At 45.5% G+C, this 24,298-nt stretch overlaps 1 protein-coding gene across 3 annotated transcripts; it reads left to right on the top strand.

Annotated features, from left to right (window-relative positions):
- Positions 1-12,968: 12,968 nt before the first annotated feature.
- TBXT (T-box transcription factor T) lies at positions 12,969-22,313 on the top strand. Of its 3 annotated transcripts, none has more exons than XM_052784875.1 (8): positions 12,969-13,324; positions 13,495-13,759; positions 14,338-14,472; positions 15,276-15,337; positions 15,426-15,487; positions 16,465-16,641; positions 18,241-18,370; positions 20,232-22,313. In XM_052784875.1, the coding sequence occupies exons 1-8, from the start codon at positions 12,972-12,974 to the stop codon at positions 20,497-20,499; spliced, it is 1,452 nt and encodes a 483-aa protein (XP_052640835.1). In that variant the 5' UTR covers positions 12,969-12,971; the 3' UTR covers positions 20,500-22,313. The 3 variants fall into 3 exon arrangements, with proteins under 3 accessions (XP_052640835.1, XP_052640834.1, XP_052640836.1); XM_052784874.1 differs by having other exon boundaries at positions 18,238-18,370; XM_052784876.1 differs by lacking the exon at positions 16,465-16,641.
- Positions 22,314-24,298: the final 1,985 nt, after the last annotated feature.

Here is a 24,298-nt window from a genome sequence, read left to right as displayed (position 1 = left end):
GGAAGCCCGCACTGGAGCAGGCTCCTGGCAGGACCTGTGGCCCTGTGGAGAGAGGAGCCCACGCTGGAGCAGGTTTTCTGGCAGGACTTGTGACCCCAGGGGGAACCCATGCTGGAGCAGTCTGTGCCTGAAGGACTGCAGCCTGTGGGAAGGACCCATGTTGGAGAAGTTGGTGCAGGACTGTCTCCCATGGGAGGGACCCCATGCTGGAGCAGGGGAAGAGTGTGATGAGCCCTGTCCCTGAGGAGGATGAAGCGGCAGAAATAACATGTGATGAACTAACCATAAACCTCATTCCCCATCCCCCTGCGCCGCTGGGGGGGGTAGGTAGAGAATCCGGGAGTGAAGTTGTGCCTGGGAAGAAGGGAGGGGTGGAGGGAAGGTGTTTTGAGATTTGGTATTATTTCTCAGTACCCTACTCTGGTTGATTGGTAATAGAGTTAGTTTTCCCCAAGTTAAGTCTGTTTTGCCCGTGATGGTAATTGGTGAGTGATCTCTCCTGTCCTTATCTTGACCCAGGAGCCCTTTGTTATATTTTCTCTCCCCTGTCCAGCTGAGGAGGGGGAGTGATAGAATGGCTTTGGTGGGCACCTGGAGTCCAGCCAGGGTCAACCCCCCACAGCCAGGCAGGGGAACCATGAGAAGGAAAAGACCTATTTTGGTCTACTGTACTGCAGTCATGTAGCTGGCTGGCTACTGGTGAATGGTGATGGGAATTGACTCAGTCTCCAAGTTTTAACTGGAAGTCCACTGCAAATGATGGTGATATAAACCTGAAGTTCAGTCTTAGATAAAGACAGGTCAAAAAAAAAAATTTTTTTTGTTTTATTGGTTAAAATGTATGGCAAAGACTATAGTCTTTAATCCGGACACCTTTGGCAAGAGAAATACTTTTAAATGACAGTAGCTGTTCTTGAGGCAAGACTGTTAAGCCATCTACTTTCACATTCCTTTAGGGTGAAAGCATTCCCAAAATAGGATTATCTATTTTTTATTTTTTCTCTTTATGACCAGTTCATGGGAAAAGGCAGAAGAAATGTTAAGTGTGATTAGTGTATTTTAAAATGTATTGCTAAGTCAGCATCCCTTTTCAGAATAGCATATTTCTGCTGACTGCCTTTTTATGCAAGACCTTCAGCCAGTTCTCCATGAAAAGTTCAGCTTCCAACAACCTGTAAAAAAAAATCTCCTTTTCTTACAAAGTCTTCTAGAACTGTTAGTTTATGTAGAATGACGAAAGTAATTTCAAAACAGATATGAAATGGGCAATTGCCTTTCCCTTCCTGAGGTTTCCATGGGTTTGTCCTCTTCAAGGACTTTCAGCAACAGGAGTTCCTTTGGTGCTAGGCACAAAGCTCTTTGGCTACAAGTGGAAGGGAAGACAGTGCCTTTGCATCAACTTCAGGATTTCTGCTTGGAAGCCTAGTATCAAAACATTGAAGTAAAAAGAATTAGAAATACTTGGGTTTTAGTGTCAAAGTTTCTCAATTGGAGGCATCTCAAATATATCCATTGGAAACACCCTCCTACCCCTTACTGTTACTGTTCATTTACTGTTAGTATTTCTGTTCAAATGATGTATTAGTCGGTCTAAAGCTGTTGAAACTTCACTTTCATAGTTCAGTAGTAATTCAAGAAAAGCCGTATCCTTAATTTGTTTTGTGTAGAAGTTCATATTGCTTTGTTAACTCTGAGACAATTTATAGAAATTTTTGTCTTTTTTGAAATATTTTAAAAATCTGGATCTTGTTTTGAACTATGATTGAGGCTTAACCCAAATTTTTACAGGGACAGACAAAAAATTATCTCCATGAATACTTCAGATATGCTGGGGATCATTGTTCTCCTCTGATCTTTCTCGAGTCAGAGCACTGGCAATATTGGGAAAATGAAGTTTTGCTAAAGTCTTTGGGAGGGACTAAAAGGAAAGATTTTATTCTGTATGCATCCTTCAGATGGCTTTTGCAAGGCCCTGTAAAGCATGAAGCCTGGAGAAGGCAGTTGTTATGCCGTACCTCTACCTCTAATGACAGCTGGTTGATCTCCATAAGGTTTCCTGTAGCTGTGCTTCCTCTTGGAAGAAAGACTGGGATTCTGTGTTATCTATCTAGTTGCTTTCTTCTGTCTGCTTGTCTTCTTTTTCTTTAATGTTTAAGCCAAAAAACATATCAAACTTCTGTGGCTAAATTTAGGCCTGTGAATCCAATTCAATAACTTAATTCCTGCAATTGCTTTATTTGGTGCGATTGAGCCTAATACAATTAGTTTGGTGAGTAAAGCTGAGAATCACATACCTCTGTGTCTGGGGGGGCAGGTGGGAAATGGAGGTTGGGGGGGCTGATTTAGCCTGGTTTTCAAAAGTTCTTGACTTTGGTAGGAACTGTAGGTATTTAGCACCACCGATTAACAGGTAACTTACTTAGGTGTTGAGGCACCCAGGTAGGTTGAGTTTTGAGTTGGTTTGTTTCTTGAGCGTGGGTGTAAGTGAGGAGAGGGGGGTGGTGGTGTATATCTCATAAGATGTAAATGCACAGAGGGAGAGAAGTGGTTTGAGGCTGCAGATGAATATATGTCTAGGAGGAATGGGATGAAAGCTAAGCAGAGTAAAATGTGTGCAGCATATGAGAAAAAAGATAGCTTGCAAGTGAGATACATTTGTCTATGTGTTTTCCAAGGCAAGCAAAGGAAATTTTGGCATGCACGGACATTTGAAAGGGATCTGGATAAAAGGAGGCGTTTGCTGGACCCTGCATAGAAATGCTTTTCATCTCTGATATTGTCTTTGGATATTTGGCATGAAACACATTGATTTTGCTTGAAAATATATGGGGCAGCCAAAAGCTTGTAGCCACTTGTGCCTTGCTGAGAGCTCAGCTTCCATAAAACTGAGTTCCTTTAAAGAAGGTGCCATGCTGTCAGCACATCTGTCTCGAGAAAGGGAAGGAAGCACTGAAGGTGGAGGATTGCTGTTCATTAATTGCATCATATTGAGCTTCCAGGCAGACAAGTACTTGAGACAGCCAAAAGGTGGAGATTCTTAGGTTCCTCCCCCTGCTTTTCCTTCTCCTCCCCCGTTCCCAAAAGAAATGCTTTGCCAAAACCTCCCTGTGGCAAAGCAAGGGTTTTTAAAGAAAAGTCAGGACCAAAGAAAGAATTATGGAGACTTGGTTAATTTCAATCCTATTTTTTTCTGGAAGGAAGACTCATAATGCGTACACTCTATCACATTACACCTTGTCTTCACTGTTGTTCAGGGTGCAAATCTGAAAAATTAAAAAAATATAAACAAAAAGAAAGTAAGGGCACAAGTCATTACCCAGTCTTGCAAATACAAGAGTTTTCAGCTTCCAGTTGTTTCTCTGAGAACAAAAATTGGAAGAATTATGGAGGCGTTCATACTCCATTCACTTTTATTCTTGTATGGATTACTCACGGAAAAACTTCCTATGCTTGCAACAGATTTTTTTTCCCAGGTAAAATCTATAGAATCTAGCTGATGTTTAAGAACTTTTTTAGCATAAGAGTTCACAAAGAAAAAGAGTTTGTGGATTTTCTAATTTCTTGGTCAGAAATGTATGCCTTACTTATTAACTTAATATTGTTTCAGCTTTGCACTCTGTAATCTTGTATTTCTAGATGTAAAGTGAGGAGAAAACGTTTCAGAGGGCAAAGCTCAGTTCGTCTTGAAGGCTACATTAAGTGCATCACAGCAGTTGCTATTTCAATAGAAATATATTTACTATAAGTGTGCACAACTTAATGCATGAGACAAGGCATCTGCTGAAGATGAAATCTTGAATTAGATTCTATTTTTATCAAAGCTGTCAATGCACTGGGACTTGAAGGTTTTTTTCCCAAACGAAGGTGCCTTGAAGGTAAAGCAGTTCTTTTTCTACTTCTCAGATAGATTGACTGTATCCTTGTCATCTGGACAGACAGAATCAGGAGTGAATTCCTGGGGATGCATGGCATCTGCCACAAGTTTCTGAAAGTGAGATGCACCTTAAATTTCAGACTTGGACTATACTGAAAATTTCCCTCTGGTTTCTTAAAGAAAATTTTTGCAAAGCCAGTGTTAAACACAAATAATAAGCTGTCTAAGGGATAGAATTGGAGAAGCCTTCAATTAAAGGCGTTTGTGGTTTTTTTTTAATAATATAAACCAGCAATAAATATAACATGGTTGAGATTTGTTTTAATTCAACTGAAGATTAACAATTTGTTTAAAAAAGCTGAAGAAGATGAATAAATGTTTGCAATGTGCCTGCAAGACTATTAATGTATTACATTAGCAAGGATGCAAGTGGAAAGTCCGTGATTGAAAGTAACCTGCCAGCTTAAATGAACACAGTTGGTAGCATCAGCAGATTTCAGGTGTGAGAAGTTCTCAGGTATCAGAGTACCTCTGAAAGAACAGAAATGTAATTCAGATTTAAAATGCTTGGTGTCTCTTATATGATGGTTATTGTTTTTTCTCCCATGTATCTGGGATACTGAATGTGATACTCTGGAATACCACTGCAATCGGGTCAAAAGTTTCCAGTGCTCACTGGGAGAAAATTCCCATAGCATGGTGTGGAACAACATTAAGGACAAAAGACAAAATACCCCTTGAATTAGGAGCTATCAAAAATACTAATGCAGATAGACATGACTGGGATCAATGTCTTTTTCTGTTCCCACACAGAAGTTAGGCACGCAGATTTGTAAAGAAAAGATTAGGACAAGACTTGAAGGTTCAGCGTTGTGTACAGCAAGAATATTGATGTGACCACGCTAGACAGTTATCTTGGTGTAAGCGTGTAGCACAACATTGACTAGCTAGCTCTTACAGATTGTAAGTTTGTACTTACTGAGGAGGGGACAAAGATGCTATCGTTGAAGGATTTTGTACAACTGAATTCCTAGCCATAATAAAGCTGGGTATCCCTGAATTCATATTCTGTCTTTCAGAGAGAGATCTGGGTGAATTAGCCTGTGGTTCTATCATTAACTTTTAAAATAAATGATTCACCTTCTTCAATTATCTTATATATACAGGGAAATGTAAGAGCTCTTGGGTAAGTTTTCTCAGGTCCAAGGGAGTAAAAAGAAATAGCTGTCCCTGTTAGATCCACCGCTGTTTAGTTGGCCTTTTCTGAGAATTTGATGTTAGGCTGTTGGAATCGGTGTCGAAAGTAAGAGATTTAGTGCACAGCATTACCAAAATTGTGCCTCTGTAGAGGGTTTTGAACTAGTTAATCACTAATTGGGGCCGACGGTGTTTAACATGAAAAGATAGTGCAGGTTTTCTAGGTGACGGAGCTATACATTTTTCCTAGCAGCCTGCAAGAATTTTTATGATAACCCAGGAATGCAGTGAACATCTACTGATCTGAGCTAGACATAAAAAGTAGTTTCACAGGAATGAGCAATTTTAATTAGCATAAAGGTCAGATGCAAGGTAAGAAAAAAACATTTAAAGTTAAATTAGCTTATAAAAAATACAGCTATAAGTCTTCATACTTCGGGGAATAAGTGAGTCAACAGAACCACAAAAGTGGTGCCTCTCTGACTGGAAACGTTACAAAATAATCTGTATGATTAGGGGTGAAGGATCACGTCTCCCTATGTAACAACTAACCACTGTTAGGCAGGACATCAGACTCCACAGATCACTAGTCCTAGGTCACAGCTGACATTTTTCTTAGCAAGGGCAAGAAATATTTTCTGGCCCCAGGGAAGTGTCTAACGCACAGAGATTTCAAGGAGAGGCTGGGGTGTCTGCAGTGTCTCCCGGGCATTCCTGGCACTGCCTCCTGTGGTACTTGCACTGGTGGTTATTACACTCTGCGGTCCCCACACATTCATCATTTGCTGCTCATTCATCATCTCTGTTGTATCTGCATGTTGGTACTGACAGCATGGACTGCTAGGCAAAAAGGCAGGGCTTAAACAGTCCCTTTTTACTACGCGGACTTTTTTTTTTTTTAAACAAATTGAAAGAGCAAAATGAACCAATGTCTGCAGCATGCTGTAATTAAGTGGGACTAGCACCAGCAGTTTGGTAAAAATGCAAGTGTTCAAAAAGCATCCAGCAGGAAAAATGCACCCTTGTTAGAGAATCAGACCAGATTTGCATTACCAGAGACCAAAGATTGTGAATTTTTGTTTTGACATGTAATTACTTTTCATTATGTATTATTAGCTTATTGGGTAGTTGCTTTTATTATATAAATGGTTCCAGAGAAAATAAGGATGGGATATTACCAATGAAAATTTCGGTGTAATATTTTCGCTATGAAGTAGAGCAGCTCACCAAAATGGAGATCCTGCAGACTTGCCCAAAATGAGACAGCGAGTCAGTGGAGCTCAGAATCAGCCCTCCTGGCTTCCAGTCTCTTGTGCTGTACATTACATCAACCATCTTCCCACAGCTAAACTCATTAGGTGGCCTATGGCAGAAAAAAGCAGCCAAGACCCAATTAACCTTTGCTGAATTCGAAGTAGGAAGCTGTAGGAAACATTTCTGTTTGTCAGGGCTTGATGGGTACGTTTAACACAGAAAGGCTGAAGTTTGCAAGACATTTTACCCTCCTGGTCATGAAACAGAGGACCACAAGCATGTCTGTACATCCCAGAAGCTGGTCTCGAGGTCTGAGCCCTGTATGCCAGGAAGAAGCTGGCATTAGTTCACCCACCGTCTCCCTGAGAAGACCAACAGGAGCGTCTTTAAGGAGCTGTTGTGTCAGTAGTTTCTCTTTTCTCTGCAATTGCCACTTTCCAGTGAATGTTGCCTTGCTTTTTTATTCCTTGTCCAGATTGAAAGCTGTTGGCATCACAGTCCTGTTCTTCTGCTCTGTGTGGTCCTTCTGCCATGTACTTTCCTCTGAGCAGACCTGTCCAGGATGGTGCACAACATAAATGCTGTGTATGTAATGGCAAAAAGATTTACGGGAAAATATGGTGGTGACTTGATCAGTTCAGGAGTTTTTCACTTTCTTAAAACTAGTAATAAGAAATTACTAAATTACTAAATTACTAAAACTAGTAATACGAAAATACTTCTATTAGATGTGCAGGTGTCCTTGTTGGTGAAGCACGTGTGGGTAAGGTGAAGGGTTGGGTGTAGAGAGAGCAGAGGTAGGTCACATACAGCTTGGAAGAAAGAAGTTAATTGGGTTCAGAGCAGTGTAAGAGAGGAGGCGACGGAGGGGGCTAAAAAGTGGCTCAGCTGATGTAAAAGCATGCTACCTGTAAGTTCAAATAATGTCTAGATTGAGTTAAGTTCCAGTCCCCTCCTCTGAGCCAGCTGCATCAAGGTGATGAAAACCAGCATCGGAGTTATGCAAAACTGTTGGTATCGGTCAGTGGAGATTAACTCAAATGAGGTAAAGAAGAAAACAGTTTTCTATCAGATCGCTTCCTTGCTGATGGGAGGCAGAGAATTTGCTTTCAGTACGCCCTCATTGGTAAAGCTGTTGAAGTGTTTTTATTTCATGTGGATAAGGGAATTACCTTGAGCAAGAAATCAGGAACTAATCTTGGCAGCAAAGGGCTCAGAAGAGGCTGTAAGCTTTGAGGCTGCATTCAAGGCAATTACTAATTCCAAAACAGGAGATAATCTAGATTTAGGCACAAGTTGCCAAGTGAATACTAAAACTGTTACTCTTATTTATAAAATATAAAATAGTACTCCTTAACCCTGTATATTTACCTTTCCTGTGGAGCGGTGAGGAGGAGGAAGAAAAGTGTTAAAACAGTAAAGGAGGAGGAAAAAAACAGTGGAAAAGAGGTTGATTTGATTTTAAAAATTCTGCAGTTACAAATTAGGGCTTATCTCTTTTTTTTCTAGAGGTGTTAATATTATGTAGCTGTGAAGCACCCAGTTTGTCTTAAGCCTTACAATAATCTCCATGAAATGGTCAAAGGAGAGGGAAAGGAGAAACTGTGGATTCCCAACTGCCTTAAATCTTTTATTGATATTAAAAGAACTGCAAAAGAAATATTGCCTGTTTGATTCTTAGCACTGCATACTTTTAGAGAGAGAGAGATAATGGCTGGGGCAAAGATGAGTATTTCCAGTAAAAGTATTTTATTTTGGTTATTAATGTCAGAAAATCTGAGGACTTTTGTACTTGAGACCGGAACGTTAGCTTTTTAACTTACCCTGACGTATCTCAGCAAGAAAAGTTGCATTTCCGTTAGTGCCCTTTGGGAGCTATGTGGGTTGAAGTATAGGAAAAGGTGTTGTTTATGGTAGGGTCTCTCAACAGGACTCCTGCTAGGATGTTTATGACGAAGCAAGTACTTTCTGTCCCCAGACTCCTACAGTCCCTGTTTGAAGCAGAATATGTCCTCAGTGTGTGGGGGGGGTTTGCTTTGTTGTTGTTTTGGGTTTTGTTTGGCTGGTTTAAGATTATCCTTTAGTCCAGGATAAAGCAGTGAACAGTATCTGTCATGCTACTACTTCTCTTTGCAGCCCTGGTCATCCGTTGTGCCTGTGCCTCTTTGCAGTTTTTAGAGCAACGGCCTGTTAAAGGGTGGTGGACGGCTCTTACTTGTGATATCTGCTTGTTTCCACTAGCTTACTCAGGATAACTTGGTTTAAATAGCTTTAGTCTTCTAAGCAATATCATTAAGATACTGAAAAGGATATTCTAGCTGAAAATTTTGAGTTTGGATCAAAAGTGCTCTGCTCTCAAATGTGCTGATTTCATCCATCTTTGAGCCAGAGTCTCCCTTAAGGGCTTTCCTGGGAGCTTCAGTTTATTTTGTTGTTTTTCCCTGGTTGGTGCTGTCTAGTGGAGCAGGCCCTGAAGTCCTTGGAAGTTTGATCATTGACTTTCATGAGGGAAACCTCAGGATCTGAGCATTTGAGATGGAAAGGGTACTTAGCAGTACTCAAGCAAAGATCTGACTAAGTCAACGGGAGTTTTGCCACCTTCAAAAAATGCAGGATAGCACTCTGCCTTTGCCTTGCCTTCCCAAATGCTAAAGGGGGAAAGCAAAACAAATCAAAATCAACATGTTGTGCTCCATTCAGACTATGTGGAAAGAAAGTGTTTTTCAAAAGTGTGTATGCATTAAAACCTTTGGAGAAAATCAGTCCTATGTCTTAAATACTGAACATAGAGAACCCGAAGCATACTTATTCCAGAGGCTTAATGCTCAGAATGTATGAACTTAAGATGAGTAAAACCACTGTAGGTTTTCACGTGTTGTCGTTTCCTCTGTAGATATATATTAGTACGTTGGAGTTATAAAATGGTGAGTTCTTATAAAGAGCTCTCCCAGGACGATCTTTAGGCTTTTTCTTGTTTAAGCCTTGTATATAAGGAAAACGATATGCCAGATTAAAATGAAATCTGGAAGCTTCTTATGAAAGTGGCATTTACATCCTCAAGCAATGCCTCAACAGTAGCATCAGTAGGACATTCCTCCCCAGCGTCCAGGAAAAAGCAGCTGACAAGTAGAGACAGAGGTATACATCTCTGTTTACGTATATATTACATAAAATGTAATCATTTTTCTTAAGGGGGGGGGGGGGAAGAGTAGGTCCTGGGAAGCAAGTGTTGATTCTCCAGGGGTGGAAGGTTTTGACCTTTGAAAAGTGGGTTTCATCCCCGGGGTCGGTGGGTACTGCTCTCTGGGGCGGCAGCGGGTCCAGCACCAAGGGCGGTGTTAACTGCGTGTGTCACCCCCCCGAGCTGCAACGTGGAAGATATATAAACAAATACCTCCAATACCTAACCCCGCTCCCCCTCTCGCGTGGCATCCCCGGGCGCTCCAAGGTTCCCCCCGGGGCCGCTGGTGCCCAAGAGCTGCGGGAGTGGGCCCGGGCTGGTTCCCCGGGGAAGGGGTCTGGGGGGTGCGCTGACCCAGGGAATAAAGGAGGGGATGATGGACAGGTCTTGCGAGCCCGAGGGAACAGCTGGAGGTTACCACTCGCCCCATGCAAGAAGGAAAGTATTGCTATAAATCGGGAATCTTTATAGCTGTTCGGCTGGAGGAAGTTTTTTGGCTGTAAACTGTCATGCACTGCAGCTCTCGCTGAAAAGGCTCTGGAAGTGGGGAGTCCTCTCTCCTGAGAACCACAGTGCAATTAAGATCAGAAAGAGGGAGAAGGAAATAAAATAAAGACGGCAGGAATCCAAGCCGAGGAAAAACTTTAGGGTTTGGTTACGTTTTGTTTCGTGGTGTCCGTCCCCCCTCCGCCCCGTTCTAAAGACTATGTGTAACTTCTGGAAACTTTTTTAATGGTCATTGAAAAATTTAAAGCTGGATAGACTTCTTTTTGAAAGACCAACTAAATTTGAGTGCATACGTTATTTGTCTGGAATGAGTGGCACGGTCATTTGCTAAGTATTAAGTAAAACGTGAAAGAGATCAAATTAAATTCGACTTCAAGTCTCCTCCCTTTGCCTAAAGAGAGCAATCAATGCAAAAAGTAATAACCCTATAGATAAGTGTCTGCTGCCGAACGGGTTGAGGTTGCTTCCCATTCCTTGTGTGCATATAGATGTGTGTGTATATATATATAAGGAATTAGCCCTTCCTTGAAGCATCCATCCGGAAGAATTAAATAGTGTTTTTAAAGCTCGGATCGCCAGAACACACATTTAGATCGGCTCTATTTGTTTCATTTATTCTTTTTCGGAACGGGTCATTTTCCACCGAAACGGCCCCGTGGCTTTCGAGTCCGGCTGGTTCTGCTGCTTTCGGCTCTTAAACACGTTCGTTGCCAGCTGAGGAAGAACTGAGGCTGGAGTTTCCCTAAACGGGACCCACCAGCTCCCTCTTACCTCCCACCCCCGCCCGCACCCTAAAAAAGACGCGACTTCTGCAAGGGGGAAAAAGTCCCTTTCCCCCCCTTTGACCTGCACGGAGCGAGCGAGTCCTTCTTGGGGGTTAACGTCTCCTGGTGCCCGGCTTTTTCAGGATGAAGATGTTTGCAATGTCGCCTTCAAGGTGCAAACCCAAAGTCAGTTGGTGCTGCCAGCCCCCCCGGGGACCGCCGTGCCCGGGGCTTGCGGGGGCCGAGTGCTCCCGGCTTTTGCTAGGGCGCGTTCGTTTGTTTTGAGTGAAGCACCTGAAGTGAAATAAATACCTGAGAGCGAACAGACCACCTCGAACTATCTATAGCAGCGACTACGTATCATCGTAGTAAGCTTCGCCCGGGATTTCTTTGCGAACGCCGCTTTCCCCCTCCGAAGAGGACAAAAAGCGGGCGGTAGGTGCTCAGGCAGAAAGAGCGAGCCTTAAGAGACTTTAACGCAGGAATTGGTCTGAAGGGATGACAATTTTTCCCATCTTTCTGGGCAGTGGTTGAAGAGAGCTGGCGTGCGGAATTTAACGTGTCGGGCTGAAGGGGGGGGGGGAAATAAAAGCTCTGCGGAGTCGAGTAAGTTAATGGTACGTGAGCCGGATGGTGCTGTGTAATGAAAATACAGCCGTAAGTCGTAGCTCCTAAATCAAAAAGAAACCGAAAATAAGAGCGGAAGCTTTGGGTTTATTTGAAGTCGGATGAAGGCAGACCCGCTCGGGCCGCCGCTCCGCTGTGTGCCCAGCGTGGAAGGGCAGGGGTGCGGGCAGGGGTGCGGGCAGGGGCTGCCTGCCGTGGAACGAGCCGGTGCCCGGCCGGAGCCGCCGCCCGCATCCTGCGAACGGGAGCCCGCCCGCCCGCCTCTGGCAGCCCTGGCTTCCAGCTCCTTCTGCTCCCGGGCGGGTTCCCCGTGTGCTCCGGGCACTTTCTCCTAAAACCTTCAAACTCCCGGCAGCGCTGCTGCGCCGTGCTCGGGGCGAGAGGGGATGCCTCTTTTAAAAGAACGCCTTGTTTTTTACACCGCGCCGCTTCTTTTCGCCTCTCCTTTGCTGCCGCTTAAAGAACTTGTTATTGTTTAAAGAGACCCCATTGAACTATTTCCTGCTCATTGTCACCTCTCTCCCCCTCGCCCTCTATCCCGGGATTCTCACGGAGAGGTAATAAACTGTTTCCCTCACACCAGAGACCGCCGCGGCCCCGGAGAATGCAAACTCTTAAAACACCGGCGGGCGGGAGCGTTCCAGCCCAGCCCTCCTCTCCCTCTTTTGCTTTTACGCCGAACAACTCGAAAAGAAGCTCGGCCCGTTGCAAAGTTTCACCCGCGAGGCTCAGGCTTCACTCTTGCCCGCAGAAACTCCCGGGTGTGTGTGTGGTGTTCTCCTTGTTGTATGAAACGGAGCCTTTACCTACGGGGCTGGTTTTTGGCAGTACGTTTTTATTGAGGTGGGACGGCCCGACACCGTCGTGGTGGAGCATCTCGGCTGTACTGGGGACGGGAGGGAAACGCTGCGCCTTTTCGCGCGGGTGGGCTCTTGTGCTCGCTAAAAGTTGGGCAGAGGGTGGCGCGGGGGGGGGGGGGGGCTGAGCGTGCCAGGTTTCTGGTCAGCTGCTCTACAGAGCGGCTTCAGCTTTTTATGGTTAAATTTTCCAGCGAGGTTTGTCGTTGCTCGCCGCAGCCTTCCCTTAAGCAGAAGCGCCGCGATTTGTGACAAGGCAGCGTGGGAAGCGGCGGAGGGGGGCGGGGGGGGAGGCAGCCTGCGGCCGCCTGAACAGGAGGAGGAATTCCCGTGTTTTTTTTTCCCTAAACATGCCCCCGCGGCGGGGGTGTCCCCCGTCCAGGAGGGGCTGCCTAAAAGCCCGGAGCCGGGGGCTGGCTGCTCGCTGCCGGCGCGGGAGCCCGGCGCGGTGCCCGAGATGGGCCATTTCCTCCGCGGCCGCCGCGGCCCCGGCGGCTTTGATGGAGGTGCAAACAGCTGGGGGCGGATTTACATAAAACAGCCGCGTTTAATCCCGCGGGCCGCAATTAACATCACAGGCTTCCCCCGGGCACCGTTCTGATATGGCCGCGGGCAGCCAATCGGAAAGGCCGGCCGGCCGGATCAAAGCGGCCGCCCGCCAATCAGCGGGGCCCCCCCGCCGGCGTTGTGATGTCACCGGGGGGGTGTTTATGACGGGGTATAACAGCGGGCGCCGGCCCCGCTCCCGCTCGCCGGGGCCGCGGAGGTCAAGTGGAGTCAGCCCCGGCCCCGCCGCCGCCGCTCGGGGCTCTGCCAGGGCGCCGGCCCCGCCGGGCCGGGCTGGGCGCGGGGCCAGGATGAGCTCCCCCGGGGCCGAGGGGGCGGGCAGGGCCCCCCAGCACCGCGTGGATCACCTGCTGAGCGCCGTGGAGAGCGAGCTGCAGGCGGGCAGCGAGAAGGGGGACCCCACGGAGCGGGAGCTGCGGGTCGCGCTGGAGGACAACGACCTGTGGCTGCGCTTCAAGGAGCTCACCAACGAGATGATCGTCACCAAGAACGGCAGGTAGGGCTGCCGCGGGGCCCCGCGCCCTCCCGCCGCCTCCGCCCCCGGCCCACGCAGCCCTCCCGCGGCCGGGGGGGTGGGCGGCCCGGCTGAGCCCGGGGCGGGGGAGGGGAAGGGAAGGGGGGGGGGCTGCCCCCCGCCGCGCCTCGCGCCTCCGTGTCGCCCCGCAGGAGGATGTTCCCGGTGCTGAAGGTGAGCGTGTCGGGGCTGGACCCCAACGCCATGTACTCCTTCCTGCTGGACTTCGTGGCGGCCGACGGGCACCGCTGGAAGTACGTGAACGGGGAGTGGGTGCCGGGCGGGAAGCCGGAGCCGCAGGCGCCCAGCTGCGTCTACATCCACCCCGACTCGCCCAACTTCGGCGCCCACTGGATGAAGGCGCCCGTCTCCTTCAGCAAAGTCAAACTTACCAACAAGCTCAACGGCGGAGGGCAGGTAAGCGCCCGCACCGGGAGGGACCCGCACCGGGACCCGCACCGCGCCGTCCCGGACCCGCTCAGCGAGGCTGCACCGGCCCGGCCCGGCGGGTCCCTGCCGAGCCTCCGCTCACCCACCCTCCTATGCTCGTTTTCACGCTGCTGTTACCGAAGGGGCTGGGGTGCACCGCGCTTCCCACCCCCCCGAAACGCGTCCTTTCAGCCGCCGGGGCTGGGCGCCTCCATGCACTGACTTTCTTTTTTGAAACGTCTCTCTGGTCTGAGTATCCGAAAATGCCAAGGGTGTAGCAGATGCAGCTTTCTGGCTGTTTATCGGCAACGTGTTTGTGACTATGCGAGCCGCCCTGTCAAGTAACAGGGACGAGGTTAACTCCGCAAAAAGTTGGGGCATCTGACTGCAGTGGTCCTTGCCTTTTCCTACAGCTTCGGTTTTAGGGTTCGTTCCCACCTGTTGCCTCTTTCTCCTCTGCTGGGAAGCTGGATCGTTAGACACTTTAAACCCCGAGTGCTCTCCGTGCCTGCCAGCACCCGCCGGCACTCTGTTGCTGCTTACCTGCTCTGTCCCTTTGCTCACAGATCATGTTGAACTCCCTGCACAAGTATGAGCCAAGGATTCATATTGTGCGAGTGGGTGGCCCGCAGCGGATGATCACCAGCCATTCCTTCCCAGAGACGCAGTTCATAGCTGTGACGGCCTACCAGAACGAGGAGGTATGCGCAGCAGGGAAGAAAGGATGCAAGTACCAGGAGGTTTCAAGCGGCAAAGTGCATGTTACAGCGCAAAATAATGGATCTCGTGTCATCTTTTTCAGTTCTCTCTCGCATTTTTTGGTTCTTTTTCGGTTTCACATTCTTTCAGTTCTTTTCAGTGCTTTGTTTGAAGCTAAATATAAAAAATGACATTAGTATATGTAAAAGCCCTATGAACGTATAATAGCACAAAGTTCTGATCATCGTTTGTCTCTCTATGTGCTGCAAATTCATTGCAGGAGAGTAATTCTTAAAAGATTCTGTGGGGCAAACACGTATTCTAAGAAATAGAGTTGTCATTTTCAGCTACACGGTGAAATAACTGGATATGCTGTTTTCAAAGCTGTCCTTTCTCTGTTAGCCAAAATGCACGTCTGTGTTTAATGAATCTGTAAATTACCAATCTTTTTGAGATTTTTTTTTTTCTTTTTTTATGCCCATTCTGCTCCGGCTTGAAATGTGAAGCTTTTTATGACTCTTTAGTGTACTACCTTTCTTAGCCGTTTCCTTAGCTGATCAATAAACCCAGGCAATTCAGTCTCTTAGAATTCGGCAGAGGGACTAATTCCTCGCCCTCTGCTAATACTTCAGACCTTAGGGGCTGTTTAATTGATGTCCATAGGTTGGTGTTATGGGCCTAATCTTATTTCTTCAAAAATCTGTGATTCCACTAACTTCAATGGATAGTCCTAATTCAAATCCTAATATCTCTATGGTAATGAATGGTGATACTTGCAAATAAAGATATTTGTTGTTGTTTTTAGATCACAGCTTTAAAAATTAAGTACAATCCATTTGCAAAGGCATTTCTTGACGCAAAAGAAAGGTGAGAGCTCTTAATTCTAAAGTGTGGATTTTTTACACAGATTTGTAAAAGCATATTCTTAACTAATACGACACGGTTTCTTTTATAGGAGTGATCACAAAGACATGATGGAGGAAGTGGGAGACAACCAGCAGTCTGGGTATTCGCAGTGTACGTTTCCTTTCACTCTGCGTCATGAACATAACTTTGATTTCTTCCATCTCATCTGTTAAGCGAAACTTTAAGAGCAGTGTTTGCTGGCTGGCTTGTTTGTTCATAGGGAGGATTATTAATATATATTAATATCTATTGATTACCAATCCTTATGATTGTGGTTCATGCAGGTTTATGATTGCATAAACATTATGATCTCTGTGTGTGTGGTTAAGACTTCTGTATTGCATTCAAAATCCTTTAATAGAATCTTGCAGCTACCTTCATGTTCAAAAAGACAGCTGCCTTTGTATACAAGGACAGCGATATTCATATGGATATGGAGATAAAAGTTTATTTCAAAATACAGCAGAAAATTATCAAAATGGTACTTACGTTTTAAGTACTTTAAGGAAAGGCGGGGGGGGCGGGGGGGAGAGGCATTTGCTCCAAAAGTTTTTTTCAGATGAATAAAAAGCTTTGGTGTTTTAATGATTTCTAACAGTTTATTGCCAAAAAATGTCTGTAGCCTATAGAGGGGGGAAGTTGAGTTGCAGTAGGAATTATTTTGTTTCAGTGGAAATAATTTTTAAGAGTTCTTCTTAGCAGTGCGAGAAACCTCAGAGCTTAGCTATAGATTGAGACTCCCAAAGAGCAATTTAAAATTGAAGATTACACTAACAATTACTGAGCACACACACTACCTACATAAGGGAGGGTTTAACCATTTCAGTGTTTCCTTACTGTGACTGTAATTTAATGGTAGTTTAAAAACGTTAGCTTGACACGGGGCTTTTTCTAAGCCTGGCTAATTTTCCTTCACAAGGTTGTTTAAGGAAGTTGTAAAAACCCAGATTTTTCAGCCGTGTTGAAACTCCATTTCCTCTCCCGAGTGTGCGTTTCCTCGCTGATCAACTATTTATCTCGTCACTGTGATTCTTTCCCAGCCTGGCTGCTTGACATACCCGTCTTACAAACCTCTTGCTTCCCCACAGTAGGTAGTTGGCTTATTCCCGGGACTGGGACTCTGTGCCCACCTGCCAGTCCTCACCCTCAGTTCGGAGCCCCCCTGTCGCTCTCCCCTGCTCACAGCTGTGAAAGGTACTCATCGCTGAGGAACCACCGTCCTGCCCCTTACCCCAACCCCTACACCCATAGAAACAACTCGCCAAGTAAGTCCGACGTTGCAGCTCTGTCAAAATGAGCTGAGGGCCGTGAGGTTTTGAGCGGTGGGCATCTCGAGCGATGCCACAGAAATTGAGGTCGCTTGTTTAGCTCCGTTTGCGTGGAGGGCTTGGGGCCAACGTGGCAAAGAGATGGGGGTGATGAGTACGTGTCCCCCGTCTCTTTATGAGGGAAAAACCGAAGGGGTGAAGAACTGTCTCCTGCTAACTGATTAGATTGTATCGTGCTGGCTGTCTTGCACTCTTGAATTCTTGTAACCAGTGAGCTTAAACTTCCTTTGACTTTGTTCTTTTTGAGTGTGAAAGTGAGGATTTTAATCATCAGTTACAGGTAATACAATGAAATGAAGAAGTATATGTCTGGTTCGGGTAGTGTCACTTGTTATTAACACATAATCGTGGAGGGCCCGATTCTGTCAAGTTTACTTGCCTGTTGCTGTAGTTAACATCAGTGCCTTAAGGTTGTTCTCAGTGTATCACAACTGGATACACAGAAACAATATGGAGCTGAGTAAACTGCAGAGCTATTTAAAAGCTGTGCTCAGAAAGAGCCAAATAGCTTAAGGCTTAGTGCCAAGGACATTTTTAACAGTGTTTTTTTTTTTTTTTAATTTTATTTTTTTTCTTTCTTCTGGCAAAGGCCTGTTCCAATTTTTGTCCTTCAGCCTGTATGGATGTTGAAGGTTCACACTTAAAAAAAAATACTTAATATTTTGATTTGTGAAGCAATACACAGGGTTCTAGGTGCAGCCTGACCAATCTTGTATGTAGCTTTGTAGTTCATTTTAAAGTGGGAAACTAGCTTTCTGTGGACTTTTCTTGCATCTTGGAAATTTTATGCAAGTTTTGTGACTTGAAGCAGAATAAAAGAACAAAACACCTCTGGTGTTCCTTCTTGTTCCCTGGTCCTCAGCAAGGAACCTCTTCTCCTTCCCTTAGCCAGCTGCCACAGCAACTTTTTTTTTGCTATGGATGGCTGTATAGGATTCCCTTTATAGCTTCCTAGTGCCTCTGCCGTCTTGGCCAGCCAGTTTTGGTCACAAGCCCAATAGTTTAAGCCACAGTCTAACTGCTCCTGATGGTGCCTAAGGCAGACTTCAGAGCCCACGGTGGCGTGCTCAGCTCAAAGCTGGGATGTGTGATCCGGTGATACGCTTGTTATCCAGGGCTGCCAGGCTGTTACTGCCTATGTAGATGATGGAGATAAAGAAGGTGCCCTGGAATAGTGATTGGGATAGTGTAAGTAAGGAGCCTGCCTCTTCCTGCTGACCGAGTAAGGAAGCATGGGCTGAATTAGCAGGTGGTTTTAAGTCAGCTTTTTGGCCATAGATCCTTCACAGAAATAAGATTTTGCAGTTGTAAGTTGAGCAAAAGAACAGCACGTCAGCAGGGGCAATGCCAGTGAAAGTGTAAGCTTGGCACAACTGGTAGCTGACTTCATTTTTCTGTGCGTGTGTAATTTTGTTTGGTTTTTTGGCAAGGGGGTAATGGGGGAGGGTGGTTTAAAGCTATACATTGCCTTTGAATACAAGATTGTTATTTGGTTTGATTCTAGTGTGTTTAAGTGTTTGTTTGTTCTCTCAGCAGCCTATGCCGATAACTCCTCTGCCTGCCTTTCCATGCTGCAGTCCCATGACAACTGGTCTTCTCTAGGAGTTCCCACACACACGACAATGCTGCCCATGAGCCACAGCACCGGCACAGCTACCAGCTCCAGGTAGGAGTCTATCCCTCAGCAGCCCTCAAATCCATGTGTTGATACTTTCTAGGAAGAGAAGGCTGAAAAAGGAGGTAAAGAGTCACCAGCAAATTAGAAATCCTTACAGCCACATGTGAATCATTAGCTCTCTGGGGGGGCACTGAGAAGGACTATTCACATCTGTTTTGATGAAACAGATAATATATATTTATTTTTTTTATGTTTTGATTTTGGAAATGTAGATACTTGTGACAGCAGTATTTGATAGATTAAGGATTGCAAATCACTTGGACAAACATCCATTGAATTTGAGGATACTCTTTTAAGTTTCATCTCTTTTAAGCAAAATGATGTTTAAAAAGTTTATTTTTGATCTGTTTCATTTGAGCCAGTCACTTCTCTCCCAGCTATCTCCACAAACCCTTGTTCTGTTACATATGAAGGGGCAGTGAACTGTAGTGTGGAGAAGGAGCAAGTGGTTGGGGCAGTAATTCTTAAGCGTTGCCACAGAAGCAAGCATAGCATGGGATTGTACACACGGTGAAAGCCTTTGCCGTTTTGTGATCACATAAATGTATCTTTTCTCCTCTTTGTAATTACGATCTTAATTGAACTTTTGGATCTTTTAGAGATTTAGCTTACAGTCAGTCCCTTGGAGCTAAACTTGAAAATTCAAAGAGGTAGAGATAAGGTGGTAACATCTTTGCTGTTAACCACAAAGGGCTGAGGTTTGGGCATCTTTCTCAGCAATTCAGACCTACCACTCTGTGGAAAGCATTTTTATTTGAACCATGCATGTGGACACTTAGCTGTTAATCAGAGTATGTCCTACTACCTGGTACAAGATAACTGTATTACTGAACGTAAGTTTTAGTCCTGAACGTATGTTAATCAAGTAAACAGGTCCTCCTAGCACTTCTTTCTACATCTGACTCCCAGAATACATGTTTGGAAAGTTGCAAAGTCCACTGAGTTTCAGTTGGTGTACTGAGTTGTCCAGAAGATAAGGCCAGTAGAACTGGAACTGTGGGACATCAAGGAAGGCATTTCTGCCACCCCTTTTGTCTAAACCCCTATCTGTAAAGTACGAATAATATTTATCTTTCTTGTTAAACTGCTTGGGATCAATAGGTAGAAAGTGCTGTGTAGTATTATACAGCAGGACTGAACTTTTTCTTATAGTGTTTCTCTTGAATCACCATGTTTCTTTTAATTCATATGTGTTTATACATGTGTGTGTATATACATACTCAGAGGAGAGAGAGTGTGGAGGCTGTAGTGTCCTGACAAGGCTTTTTTCCTTTCAAGCAGCCTTTCCTCTAGTACCTGTACAATTTGCAGCCATCAATCTGGCTCTTCCCCTTTTAACATGAGATGGTGAACAAGGAGGGCTGAATTGCTGTCTGGAGGCATCCGTCCCTCTCTGACTACAGAGGCAGCCATGGCGGATTAGGGCTCTGACAGACTGATGGCAGTGGATTCAAACCTGCCTGGGTCGAGCAGCTGCTGTGTCCAGCCACCTCCACCACGTGCCTTTCCCCGGAGGCAAGGGTATGGCACGGCTCAGGAATCGGCTCTCAAACCTCTGCATTTTTCAGCCAGCCTGTTCATTCCTCAGCTTGGCTTAAAATTTGCTAGTATACCTAGTGCCAGAACCTGCTGCTGGAAAACAGGGAGGTTAGATTTATTGGTGGGCTGCCATGAACACGAATCCTGCCTGGGGGTCCTTCCTACATTGTGGTGGCTGGGAACTACCTAAAGAAATTCGCTGCCTCCAGCAAACGGACCCAGCTTGGGAGCTGTGGTGTGACCTGAGCAACTGCCAGTAGGCAGTAGAGTCTCTAATAACTTGTTTTATTTATCACTTTCCCTCTTTCAGTCAGTATCCTAACTTATGGTCTGTGAGTAACAGCACCATCACACCGGTGTCTCAGTCGAGCGGGATGTCCAACGGCCTGAGCTCCCAGTTTTTACGTGGCTCTCCAGTGCACTACACTGCCCTTCCGCACCCGGTCCCTGCTGCCTCCTCCGCCTCCCCCCTGTATGACAGCGGGGCACCCACGGACCTGCCCGACAGCCAGTACGATGCCTCCGCACATGCCAGGCTAGCATCCACGTGGACGCCTGTCACCCCCCCTTCCATGTAAGCCCAGGCTTTTCCTACAAGGCAGACTTTTTAGCTACTGAGTTACTTTAAGATGCTTAATCCTCAAGGAAGAGAAAAAGGAGACATGAAGTAGATTACAGACAAAGCATCTGCACTGCTTTGCATAGAGCATCTACGTTATACCTCTTATAGTGAACGGTGCATCATTGACTTCATGTAGAGTTTACAAACCTGGTGAGTGTGCAATTCTGAGAGCAGATTCACTGCTTTTAATCTTTTTTCTTTTTTCTTTTTTTTTGTATTTTAAGTTTGATAGACCTAAGTTTTAAGATTTTTGCTTAGATTCCAAATTTCTGTGTTCTGATATATTTGGACCTGAAGCTTGGCGTCGTTCTTGAGTAAGTTACTCCTAACTGTTTTCAGTTAATTTTTTTTAATGGCAAACTTAGCTATAGTCATGAGAAGACTTCTATTAACCGTCTAGTTAGAAGCATTCTGAAATATGCACAAATGTAGCTGAGAAGTGAAGTTTTTGGAAAATCATGTGCACTAAGACGTATTTGCCTCACAAATACGTTGTGTTCTTAACTGTATGCTTATTTCCTTGCTGCTGAATTAATGTTGAGACAATCTGCAAGAACTATATTCTTCCTAATAAATGCAGTATTAATGTTTGGTCTAAATTGTTTTACCCAAAAGACTCCTTTTAGAGGTAAGTTTTGCCGTTTGATCATATAGATTTCAAATACCTGTCAGCTTAGCTAAACATCTCATTTCAAACAGTCAGTGTCTAATAACAAGCCCTATCCAAAGCTTTCTGAGCCTTTGAAAAAACATCACTGTTGTTTTTTGGTTGTTTTTTTCTTTATTGCCTCTGGCTCAGGCCTTAAGGGAGGGAATTCAACACCTGGAGAATCATTCTAATTTATTTTATTTCAATATTGTACTCTGTTGATCTATATTTATTATTTGGGAAGTTACAACTTCCTTATTTGGGAAGTTACATATCTACATGTTAAGATATGTAAATAATCCCTCAACCTACGGTGTATTCTTTTAAGACAATCATACATGGGATATGTCACCAATGGCACATTGAACAGCATAGATGTAAGCAGTTAACTTATTGTAAGAGGGAAAGCTCTAGTTACCAATAATTTGGAGGGAAAAGTGCAGATAAACTAAGCTTTAAAATACACTGACTGCTTGACTTGCTGGAAAGATCAGGTCTTGATAAAATACTTCCTTCAGGCCTGATACCAAATATGATCTAAGTTTCTAATGCAGGCTAACCCAAAACATTGGCTCAAAGTGTGCCCTTGGACATGTCTCTTTCTCCCACTGACTCTGGCAAGTACATAGCCTGAGGAAAGTGAATTATTTTGCATAAGCCATAACAAATAGCTTTTATAATGAAGTGCCTAATATAGCGAAGCAAAATTCTGTATCAGGGAATTTAAATAACTCATTGATGGGTGCTCATGTGCTACAGTGGCAGCTTTAAGATGAAAAAGTAAATATTTGCCACCATTTTGGTCTCTTTTGGCACCCTATGGGCAGGTCCCTGCACCTAGAAAGACTTTGGCAGGGCTTTCTCCCTGCAGAAGGATTTGCATGCAGCTGCAGTCTCCCAAGGTACTCCGGCAGGAGACAGCACCAGAAGCAGATGGCTGCATGACTGCATTCTCTGTCAATATGTAAATATTGGTCTAAGGGTTCCTATTTTATTGTGAAGGTAAACTGTGTAAATGATGTAAGTGCATTATTATTTAGACTATTTTGTAGAAATTAGCAACGTATTTCACTGTGAGGTTTTTTACTTGTATTTTGGATGTATAATTTAAATTGGAAAAAAAAAAAGTAAAGATTCTTAAATAAACTCAGAGCTTAATTTTCAGTTTGTGGGGGGCAGTGGGAAAGGTGAAACAAATGCGCGAGATATATTGAACCTACAGTATGTTGACCTTCCACGGAGCAGTTTCACAAATGGTTCCTGCTGCACGGCGGCTTCCGGCCGTGGGCGAAGGGTCAGAGAGTTCTTCATAGCCAAATCAATGATTATGCACTCATGAAGAACTTAGAGACCTCTTGAGATGCTATGTTCTCCACATCTGCTTCTCCCCCCACGCCTTTGTTTCTCCCTGCTTTTGCTAAGTCCTTGACTGACTGGTGGTCAGAGGTGGTAGCTGCAACTGGTGTTGGGTGAAAGCTCTTTTTCCACAGTGACCAACTTGCAGGGTAAATGCTGGAGCTGGATGCAAGCCTGGCAGCTGCTGTGTTCTACCTTGATAACCAGATTTTCAAGTGTGCGTCATAAATGCTGAACTGCTGCCTGGTGTTCTCAGCTACTGAAGAGGACAATCAACCTGCCATGCAGTGAAAGGGAAAGGGACCTGTAAAGTGTGAGAGAGGTGCTAGGTCTGGGGCTGCAAGATGTCCCTTTGCATGGCCCCAGGCAGGCAGCCCAATGTGGGGCTGGCTTTGCTCCAAAGAGGCTGGTGTGGAGGAGAGCCCACAGCTGCTGCCCAGCACAGAGGTCAGCGGTTTCTCAGGTTCTTGCAGAGCTCGTACTGAAGAAACGATTGCCATGTCCATGTGGACAAAAAGAGTTGGGGCTATTTATTAGATTGTAAGATTTAGCTAGGGCTTGCTGAACTAACCTACCTGCAGCTAAGGCTGCCTTCTGGCTGTGGAGCAGCCTGGTCCTCATTTCCTGCCCCAGCTTGATGCATGGCCTTGGAGGCCTCTGTGACACTGTTTTGATGTGCACTTAAAGCTGGCGGGGATTTCTGATGCCTGGAGGATGGTGTGATACTAACCCGGGAGCTGAACTCTGGGTCCTGAAAGAGTTCCACTCTTAGTGCGAGAGAACCGTTCTGCCTAGTGAGCAACCTTGGCAATGTCATGCGGGTAATGTACTTGCTTACTTGTCTTAGGTCTTGAGCCAAAAGCAGATTACTGTTAAAGGAATCAATTACCACTAAAAGATTTCTGAGCCTGAAGAATAAGCATGCACACATGTGCGTGCGCACGCACACACACTTACAAGGCCTTCATAGATGAAGCATCGTGCATCTCCAGGCAGCTCAATGCTGGTGTCAAATGGTTCTTACCTAATTGGCTTTTTTGGTGAGGGTTTTTTTTTTTTGTGGGTTTTTTTTTTTTCCCCTCCCATACTTTCAAGTTAAAGAAGCTGGAACCTTTCATGCCATTGAACGCAAGTTGCACCCCGCTTTAAAGCAGACTGAGCATTTCAACATCTATCGTTTCACACCTGCTCTGCTACCATCTTCTTCCTGAACTGTGCTTTTTCTCTTACTGGGTTCATGTGGCCAAGCAGCCATCAAAGGCACCTCAGCCTGACAGATACCATCAGGGTTGTAGTTGCTGGAGGAGCTGGGCAGTCAGAACCAGATGACTCTACAAATACTGAAGCCAGCATGAAAACCGTGTGGACTTTGTGTGACTCATCCGGAGAGGCTTTTCTCACCCGTGGGCTTGCGACAGCAGCACTGTGCTGTGCTTCCGCCCCGGCTGCCCGCCGGTGCACCCTGGAGCTGGTGGCGGAGGCGAGGCGGGGGCACAAATGTACCTGGCATTTCCAAACGCTGAGGAAGGCTGGTGTGAGATGGCTCGCCTCGACTGGCTGACCGGTGAGTGGAGGTCTGCAGTTTCCCAGCACCACCTCCTCTGTGGCTCCTGTCACCGTGCTGCACGCCAGAAAAACACTGGGGCTAGAGATGTCTGCGAGGCGGGGAGACGTCCGAATGCTCAGGGACTAAGCCATCAGCAAATGCTCAGGACTCTTAGGAAACCTATATTGTTTACCATCTCAGCAT

Source organism: Harpia harpyja, chromosome 4, assembly GCF_026419915.1.
Source record: "Harpia harpyja isolate bHarHar1 chromosome 4, bHarHar1 primary haplotype, whole genome shotgun sequence".
Taxonomy (NCBI): Eukaryota; Metazoa; Chordata; class Aves; order Accipitriformes; family Accipitridae; genus Harpia; species Harpia harpyja.
Note: the sequence above shows the minus strand (reverse complement) of the source record. Positions and strands in the feature narration are given on the sequence as shown.

What these genes read in the sequence shown, in the direction of transcription:
- TBXT (XM_052784874.1), top strand. Translation starts at nt 12,972, where the DNA reads ATGACGGGGTATAACAGCGGGCGCCGGCCCCGCTCCCGCTCGCCGGGG. An exon ending in AGCTCAACGGCGGAGGGCAG is followed by an intron (nt 13,760 to 14,337) that starts GTAAGCGCCCGC and finishes CTTTGCTCACAG; the next exon opens with ATCATGTTGAACTCCCTGCA. An exon ending in CGGCCTACCAGAACGAGGAG is followed by an intron (nt 14,473 to 15,275) that starts GTATGCGCAGCA and finishes TGTTGTTTTTAG; the next exon opens with ATCACAGCTTTAAAAATTAA.